Source organism: Durio zibethinus, chromosome 17 (assembly GCF_047325235.1).
Source record: "Durio zibethinus cultivar Kanyao isolate XHJ-2024 chromosome 17, ASM4732523v1, whole genome shotgun sequence".
Lineage (NCBI taxonomy): Eukaryota > Viridiplantae > Streptophyta > Magnoliopsida > Malvales > Malvaceae > Durio > Durio zibethinus.
In genome coordinates, this window is record NC_143178.1 from 10,283,818 (window position 1) to 10,293,328 (window position 9,511).

General features: G+C 28.1%; 2 protein-coding genes across 2 annotated transcripts; both read right to left on the reverse strand.

The window, feature by feature from the left end:
* Positions 1–1,027: 1,027 nt before the first annotated feature.
* On the reverse strand, positions 1,028–4,597 carry LOC149514020 (uncharacterized). Its single transcript, XM_089745739.1, has 5 exons — positions 4,134–4,597; positions 3,934–4,030; positions 2,817–2,916; positions 2,097–2,183; positions 1,028–2,036 (listed from the first exon to the last, which is right to left on the reverse strand). The coding sequence occupies exons 1-5, from the start codon at positions 4,326–4,328 to the stop codon at positions 1,853–1,855; spliced, it is 663 nt and encodes a 220-aa protein (XP_089601865.1). The 5' UTR covers positions 4,329–4,597; the 3' UTR covers positions 1,028–1,852.
* A 3,847-nt stretch (positions 4,598–8,444) lies between these two features.
* On the reverse strand, positions 8,445–9,024 carry LOC111288561 (uncharacterized). Its single transcript, XM_022879497.2, has 2 exons — positions 8,790–9,024; positions 8,445–8,712 (listed from the first exon to the last, which is right to left on the reverse strand). The coding sequence occupies exons 1-2, from the start codon at positions 8,895–8,897 to the stop codon at positions 8,629–8,631; spliced, it is 192 nt and encodes a 63-aa protein (XP_022735232.2). The 5' UTR covers positions 8,898–9,024; the 3' UTR covers positions 8,445–8,628.
* Between the last annotated feature and the right edge of the window lie 487 nt (positions 9,025–9,511).

Below are 9,511 nucleotides of genomic sequence, written 5' to 3' on the forward strand. Positions count from 1 at the left end.
CAAACTTTTCCAAAGATTCATTATGAAAATCTATTTTAAGGTCTCCAATTTCAAATCTTTCTTTTAACTTTTGCTAAGAAGATTTGCGTCTTAGTTTCTTTTGAGACTTATCATCATCATCACAGAAACTTCTATCTTTTCTTTTGAAATTCTTTACAACTGTAATCAATGTCGTAGTAATAATATCTTTTTGGAGATTTGTATGTGTAGGGAAAACAGAGTGGAGTAAGGATTTCTTTTTGTTTGTTGTGATCAAATTTGATTATGATTGTGCCATTAGGGTTTGTGGTATAAGAAGGATCAAAGTGTAAAATGGTTTCATTTTAGTTCCAAAGCTTTTGATAATTTGTTCTCCATGACTGAGGAAGTATGACAATAAGTTCTTTATGACCCAAGAGGAAATTTATCATCTGCAAAGAAAGAATTAATAAGCTTGTAATTGATAGTCAATCTTAATTTTTCTCGAACTTATTTTAATATTTTGTTTAAATAGAATGCTTCACATGCCCACAGTGAAAAAGTGAGTTCAATTAAACCTTGAGCTTGAAGTTGCAAACATTCTTCAATGACTAGCTTAAGATGATCTAGATTCATACTTTGAATGACCAACTATTCAACATATTTAACACTGGTTCACTCAAAATATTCTATCTGGTCGCTAAAATGAGTAAACAAAAGCATTGAAGAATGTAAATCATTGAAAATTAACAAAACTATCAAACAGCACCTTAGCAAGAAGCATTTTAGTTTTTTATAAGGCTTAGAACAATTAAATTAAGAAGAAAAGAGAACACTTGAATGCATTCAGAAACAATGTGAGCATGCAGAACTGGAAAGGGTCAATTTCTGAATTTCAGTGATTTCTAAAAGCAAAATTATTAAGGAAGCATATAGAACTGAAGAAAAAAAGTTCAAATTTTCACCCTATTAAGATTTATGCTACGTCAAACAGATAAGAAGTTTACCTCTAGAAAAGCTTCACAAAATTCTAGAAATTGCAAGGCATACCCAACATCCTCAACAGGTAAGTCAATGTCAGCTATATATTTTAATAATATGCCTTGAGGCAGTACGACCTCAGCATCAGAAGCTTTGCTTCTGACTTTTACATTTTCTTCTTACAATTTGGAGACTTACTAATTGGCTTGTTTACAGAAGCTGCATTATTCAGCACTTTATTTTCTCCACAGTCACACTTTTTAGGGACCTTCCTGTCAATTAGCTTGACAGCATCATTACTGTTGCAAATCACTTCTCCTTTGGAGATCTTAGATTTTTTAGGAATAATCTTTTGGGCTGAGAAATCAGTATCATTGCCTTCAGATGCAATTTCCTCTCTATTCTTGTTCCTTGATCTTTGCATTTTGGTATTTCTGGTTGCAATCCTTTTATCATTGGCTTGTATTGAACCATTTGGGCCTTTGAGACTGTTTTCCTTACGGCCATTGCCACTATTTTTTTACTTCAGATTCCTGCTACAAAAGTTTAATGAACATTCATTTTATAAAGATCATAACCAATAAAGAAACCCATATCTATAGAGTTGTCATGGAAATGTAGGTAAAGGAAAAAGGTGAAACTTTTTATATCTTATTATCATCATTTAAGAATCAACCAAAAAGGACCTTTCTCCCAGCCAAACCTCGTAAACTGCCAGAATAAGTTGAACTGTCTTATTTTCTGGAAATCATAACAAGGATCAAAACAGAATTTCCATTCCTCATCATTGATCATTATCTCAGAAAACAAATAGTCTCTAAACATACCCAAGGATTTTAATGGCAGGTCTTTGAAGTTTGAAGCAATAAAACAGATGACAAATCCCAATCAAACCTTATCCGCAGCTTTGGCGCTATTTGGGAGAGACAGCTGCAACAATAGTCTCTTGAGAACCTGAACTTTCAGAGTCCTTAAGATGCAACATATCCGATACTGAGGCAAACCCATTTGCATTTGCTGCATGTACAAGAATGACAGTAGGCTGGTGACCTGGCTTCTTCTTAAAATTTTCAAAATTTCCCATTTCGAATGATGAGCTGAAAAAACAGATATTTACAATTGGCTATTTATCAATTTGCCAGAAGCATTAGACTTACATGCAGAAACTACAGTTGCAAATTCCTCTACATCTTGGACAAGTCCAATCATTTAACAATGCCACCTCCTCAGCCTCCGCCTCATATCTGATTGACAAAAAAAAAAAAAAAATCAGCTAATCATATTTGGAAGATAAGAAAAAGAAAACAAAAGGAAAATAAAGTGAACAGTCCCTAAAGGAACATTCTAGTTTAACGGGGTGTTTGGTTCACGAAATCAAGGATTTCAGTTAGGAAAGTGATTCCGCCCAAATCACTTTACTTAACAAACTCCAAATAATGAAAGATTCCAGTGTTCGTTTTAGCATAGGGAACATAAGATTTTTATATTTGGTTCGCAAAATCTAGGATTATCGAATAAACTCTTTTTACTATATTACCCTTTATGACAAATAAATAACATGTGAAATTCATAACATAATTAAATAATTTATTTATTTAATATTTTCATAATATATATATTTAAGGTGTAAGCAGTTTATTTAAATTAATTAATATATTTTCATAATATATAGATCAAGTATATACTTAACCATTTGTTTAATGTATGAATAATAATATAGACTTTGTTTGTTTATAAAAACCGTAGTCTATTGCCTAAAAAGACTACATTTGTTTATAACAACCATAGTCTATTGCATAAAAGACCAAGTGCATTTCTAACAATCATAGGGTTATATCAATTATCCAACTTATCTGATGATCTATTATGACCCTTACCTATCTATTTTATAAGTAACTAAAGATAATAGATGATGTTTAAGAAAGTAAACGTTCTCTATTACCATAACAGATGAAACAGTATCTATTCTGTAAGTAACTGAAGATAATAGGCGACGTTTAAGAAAGCCAACATCATCTATTATGATATTATCATAATAAATATCGTAATAGACGATGTTTAATTTCTTCAACGTCATCTATTTGTAACTAAACACCATATTTATTATAGGAAAGTAGTCTATGGAACAATCTTTTTACTAGGGCTAGAAACGAACCGAACGTAAACGAACAAACATATATCTATCATTTGTTTGTTTATTTTTAAAGGTATTCAGGCTCAGTTCATGTTCGGTAAGAAATTGTTTTGTTCGTTGGAGATCAATTCGTTGAAATAGTAGAATGCTCATGTTCAGTTCAGTTCAATTAAATTTAACGAGCTTGTTTGTAAAAATAAACAAATATGTTTACGAACATATATAAACGAACATATTCATAAATAATAAACAAACCATAACCAAATAAATTTAAACAAAAAAACCATAAACGAACCCAAAAGAACATAAACAAATCATAAAATAGGATTAGGGTAAAGAATTTAAATGTAATTTTGTTAGTATTATTATAAACAAACAGCTAACAAACAACAAATAAACAAGCTTTAAACAAAATTTAAACAAGTTTGTTTATGAACATAAATGAACCAAATAAATCTCTGTTCATATTCAATTCATTTAATAAATGAACATAACAGAACATAAATGAACAGAAGCTTCACGAACAATTCGTCGAAAGCTCTGTTCGTTTACATCCTTACTTCTTACCAATTTAAAATAAATATTTATTATAAAAATTTATTTCATTTCAAATAATTAGATATTATTGACATAATATACATATGTTGACAAATTTTATTATTATATCTTTGTTAAATCAAATCAAATTAATTGTAAACAACTCAATTAAAAAATAAATTAAAATAATTGAATTAATTTTTATGTTGTGTGTGATATGTCAATCATTGGGAGTTCAAATGACTATGTGCGAGTCAAATGGGGCCTTGATTTATGATGCAATTTCTAGGATATTGAAGGGAAAGTGAAGAAAAGACCTGCTCAAAGGCATTTGTAACAAAAATGAAAGGTCCATTGCTCCTCATTAATCTTTCTCTTGCATGATGCGGCAAAATCCACCGTTTTTTGTCTACACTGCCACTATTTTACTCCAAAATTTTCAACAAAATGTACACGTAATTTCTCAAGAAAAAGCAACAAACTTAACGAGAAATCCATGAAGTTAAAAAAAAAAAAAAATTACCTGGTGACAAGTCTTCCCATTAAGAGAATCGTAGATTCGGCCTTGGACGACTCGAACTGCAGGCGATTTGTAGCGACGACACTTTGGATTGAGTTGTGTGTGAGTTGAGCAAGCTGAGTCGGTGAACCGACTTGTCTTGGTTTTGGCTTTAGTGAAGCTGCTCTTCTTCTTCTTACATGAAGAAGAAACAGCCATTGCTTAAAGTATTCAATCCAAATTAAAGATCTCTTTAAGTGGATTCTTAAATACTTAAAATAACTCAATTACTGTGTCGATCTTCACTTCATTTGCCTTTTTTAAAATTATTTTTATTGACACTTGTTTTTATTAATATTTATTGTTTTTAGTAATTATTAGAGAAAGAAAATAGAAATGCAATGATTCTTTTCAGCTGTGGCGGGAAGAGAGAGAAAAATATTGGAGGGCACAGGCCGAGTGGGTCTGTTTTCCGATAGCCCATGTTTTTTTTTTTTTTTCTTTTTGTCATTTATAAAAAAGTTAATATTATAGTTCTTATAAAATATTTAATGTAATATTTGAGTTTTAAAAATTTTTAGTGAGATAAATTAATTATAAAATTTTTTTATTATTATAATATTAAAAAAATTTTTGTTTATCATATATCATTATTTAAAATTAAATATATTAATTCATACGTTTATAATTTAAATATTAAATTAAATATTTTTAAAATTTAAATGTTATATTGAATATTTTATTATAATTTAAAAATCATGACAAATTTTTTATAAAAATAATAAAAAAAGTGTTAGTTTTTATACATTTTAGTAGAATTTTTTAATATTGTAAATAAAATTAATTGATTGAAATATATTTTATTTTTATTAATTTTTTATTTTTTTTATAGCTAAAGGTATATGTTACCATACAAATTTTATTTATAAAATTTAAAACTCCACTAAAATGAGATAATTTTTCCACAGAATTTACTTGATTTTACATTACTAAACACTAAATGGGCTTTCCTAAAAGAAATTGAACATTGAATTAACCGATTATTCTTTGTCTTAATATCATACTAATTTTAAACTTAGTTAATGCATGAAAATATATTTATATATCAATAAATTTATATATATTATAAGTTTTTTTAAAATTATAAGATAAACTTTTATATATATGAACAATTTAAATTTTGTATATTTAGAGTTATATAATGTCGAACCTTATATTCAAATTGCACAAAAAAATAATTAATATATATCGGAGGGATAGATCTTAAAACAAAAAATTATAAGTTAGGAGTATAAGAAATATGAAGAAAACAATTAAATTCAAAAATAATTTTGTTGCTTGAGATATATATATATATATATATATATATATATATTTAGAATGGAGATTTGAGAAAACCATTTTCAACTCATATGCTAGCAACAATATGGATAATTCTTGTAGTGAAGCATGACTACCTATTATTGTTTCTTTTGTTCAACACCTTTTATATAATATTTATAGTGTTGAAGAGCAGACAAAAAATAGTTTTTAAAATTAATTAAGAGAGATATATGCTATTAAAAATAAATATAATTAATTTAATCAAAATCTAATTAAATTAAGAATTAAAATTAATTGAGAGATATTTAATCTATTAAAAGTAAATATAATTAATTTAGTTAAAATTAAATCAATTAAAAATTAAAATTAATTAAGAGAGAAATTTAAGCTATTAAACATAAAATGCAATTAATTTGGTCAAAATCAAATCAAATTAATTTAAATTGAAGACATTAAGTAATAGATACTTAGCAATTATTTAAAGCTATCTACAACGTCAAAAAATTACACTATCACATATGATAATTATCTTTGTTTATTGAATGTTTTGGCTTTTATATATTTATATAAAATAATATAATTTAAATATGACAATTAATGTACTCATATTGTATAAAAATATTGATAATTTATATATTCATATCATATTTTATATAAAATTACATGTCACGATTCGTATCCACATGAAAATATAAAATATATATTTTATTTTATTAAACTCATATAGTGATTTTGCTAAACTTTTAAATTGTTTTACCTTTATATATTTTTTGTATCATTTTCATATCATATTTTAAAATTGTTAAGTCAATTATAATTAAAAGGAAGTCTCAAACTTTTAAGCTCAAGAGTTATTTATTCATCATGTAATAATTTATTTTTATTTAACAATTATGACAAAAATTAATAAGTATAAAATATTATTTAAAATGAGAAAATAAAAAATAGAAAAATATTAAAAAATAAGCAAAAAAGTAAAAAATTAACAAAATCAACCAAAAAAGTTATAAAAAAATATTATCCACAACAAAAAAAAAAGGCATTGCATCCACAATATAATTAAATATATTATTATATATAAATTAAATACATGCTTTATTTACTATAATACTTTTATTTTTTTTAATTTTTTGAGTGATTCATGAGAGTTTGATACATGGTTTTGTTTTTTTTTTTTTTTAATTTTGTGAAATGTTGCTAACTTATTTTTTAGTTTGTCTTTAAAGATTTTTTTTTTGTTTAATTTATAAATAAGATTTAAAAAAGAGAGTTTTGGATTTTTTTTTTTTTCAAACAGACGAGACGAGTGAGTTTTCTTTTAAGATGTGGGAATAAGATTATGTGAAAATTTTAAACTGCTTAATTATTTTTTAAGATGTGGTGATGTTCTTGAAAGGTTTTACATTAATTTTGAAAATTGAAGTATCACACATAAAGTTATTAAGGTTTTGTTTGGTTAATATTTTATTTTTCTTTTTTTTTTTAACAAAAATGGATAGAAACAAAAAAAAAAAAGAGCAAAAAGAAAATTATTACAAAAAAATAACAAATCACAAATAACAAAAATATCAATCAAACTAAACTTAAATTATTCAAAAAAAATTAAACATAAAAAGATAAAGTGAAAAATCAAACCACATAAAAATATCAAACATAAAAGAAAGATAAAGTGAAAAAGCAAACCACATCAGTTGAAAGTTGAGCATTCAACAAACAAAAAGCAGAACTGGCAGTGCAAATCACAATTCACAACTGAGCTTTTGTTCATGCTGGTTAATAATATAAATGCAAAATCCATTTACTGTTCCATGGGAGACCACTTCACCTACAAATATCCATTAAGGGGTAAAAAGATAGAATATCCATTATAAGAAAGCCTCAAGCTATTGTTAATGTCTTTCAGATTCAAGGAAAAAGAAAGCTATTTCATAGCATTTATGTTACAAAAAACTTTCAGTTCAGCAATCCTAGGGCATACTAGTTTCATTTCAATTCAACAATGGAGAATGTCCCTGCAGGGCAGCTGCATTGACAAGAAAGTTTAATGAATCTAACTGCTGATTCAAGACCAGCAATGGAGCATCGGAGCACAAGGAGAAGCAAAATCCAAGTAGTTTGCTCTACAACATAATCAATTGTTCAACCACATTATTATATCAATTTGGAACACACAAATGAAAGCAAAATTAGCAGCTCTCCCAACCTATGTTATTTGGACTCGGGATAAGCATCATATATGAGTATGCGTTCAACATGCGTATGCACAATTTTTTCTAAATTATATTTGGAGGTTCGGACCTCCATACCCAAGTCTGTTGGGTATGTCTCGGACATGGGTACTTGATGGAAGATAGAGAGTTGAAGCAACATAGCTCCCAACTCACAAGGAGAAGACGAGTCAAGGCAGGTATGGTCCTAAATGACTGCCAAAACACAAGGACCATAGCCGTAATATTAAAAAGGAAAAAAAATACTACTGAAAGTTATAACTAAGCTAATGCAGACTGTCAAAACTTCTATATATATAAATATATAGAAACTTTCAAGCTTGATTTTGCATCTTTAATATGGCCTATGGGAATATGTTTCAAAATAAGCCATTACAAGGAAAAGGTAAGCACTATAAGCATGTCTAATTATTGTTTGTTTCTCACTGGGATCGCTAATGTCAAGTGACTAAACCCAATTCTATTTATTACTCCTTGTATATTGCTTAACTATATCAATTTAGGACAAAGAAAAAGAAAATGTTCATCCTTCTCTATTCCTCTAAAATCTAAATGCAGTTTTCCTTTTATTCTTCTCTTTCCTTCTTCTGTTCTGTTCAAGCAGAATAGTGATCAATCTCTAACCTGTTCCACCATTTTTGGCATGCTCAAAAAGGATAGAGAAAAATGTTTATGGCATTCCAAAAAAATCCATTTGTTCTGCAAAATCAATTATTAAGCTTTGCATTATGGGCACTATTACCTTAAAATCTTGACAGGAAGAGCACTACTGAAATTCAAAAGATGAAAAAAAAAGCTGATAACATTATATTTCAATTTAATTCACAACTCAATACAAACAGAATCACTAATCATCCATCATGATTTCAAATATCTCCTGCTTATTATGTTCTTATTCTAAAATCTACCTTTAAAAAAAAAAAAAGAAATAAAGAAGTAGTTTGCTTAACTGTTAAAAAAAAAAAAAGTTAGAGGGAATCTTCAAGCTCATTCAGCTTCTCCTTTTTCTTCAATTCAATTTCATACTGCCTCAATCTCTCCTTCATTTTCTCCTGTTCAATAAAATTAAAGTAAAAAATCAAAAGTATACAATCTATATAAAGTATCAAATAAAATAGGAAAAAGAGACCTTGTAGCTGAGTTCGACGCGGTGCATAACGTAGAAGCCGAGGATGCCGCCAAGAATGGTGCCGCTGATGATACGTACATACCCCCATTTCACTGAGTTCATCGCCATTTTTCAATCCCTCTTTTCTTCCTCTATTTTCCAGTTTTTAAGATCGAGAACCGAGTGCTGCATGTGGATTGTGTCCTGGCCCGAGCAGGGGCAACCAAGGCCCCGGCACCTTCAGCTGGATCAGTCCAGAGAGCTCAGGCCCTGGGCTCGCAACAGGCACAAGAGCCGCCCACACAAGCTTCCCAGGCCGAGGAAATCACTTCTAAAAGGCCCCAAATAAGTACTGAAACAACCATCTAAAAAGATACGAGATTGACCCACTTGAGATAGTTTTCTGCAAATTTTGAATTTTTTAATATAATCTCATATAATTTCATTATAATTTTGAATTTTGTAATAGTTATTGGATTGATTCAAGTTACAACATTTCTACTATCTTTTTTGTTTTTAAAGTACTCAGTTATTTTTTCAAAGGGAATTTCATTGTCTTTGAGTGTTTTTTTAGTGCCTTTCAATTGTTCTTTTGAAGAGAATTTCCAAACTAAAATCCCACGAAATGTTGACATAAGTTTCAGCTCCGTGACGCATTGTACGTTGGAGCCCCCTCTTTTTTGAAAGTTTTTGAAAGTTTTATAAATTAACTGCACCGTTGTTATTTTAGACAACAACTTCCG

Excerpts from the sequence above, each read along its gene's own strand:
- LOC149514020 (XM_089745739.1), bottom strand. The coding sequence starts at position 4,328 with ATGGCTGTTTCTTCTTCATGTAAGAAGAAGAAGAGCAGCTTCACTAAA. Across the intron at positions 2,184-2,816 it reads GTTACTTATAAAATAGATAG|ATATGAGGCGGAGGCTGAGG; the intron begins GTAAGGGTCATA and ends TTTGTCAATCAG. Across the intron at positions 2,037-2,096 it reads TGCAACTGTAGTTTCTGCAT|CTCATCATTCGAAATGGGAA; the intron begins GTAAGTCTAATG and ends CTGTTTTTTCAG.
- LOC111288561 (XM_022879497.2), bottom strand. The coding sequence starts at position 8,897 with ATGGCGATGAACTCAGTGAAATGGGGGTATGTACGTATCATCAGCGGC. Across the intron at positions 8,713-8,789 it reads GCGTCGAACTCAGCTACAAG|GAGAAAATGAAGGAGAGATT; the intron begins GTCTCTTTTTCC and ends TTTATTGAACAG.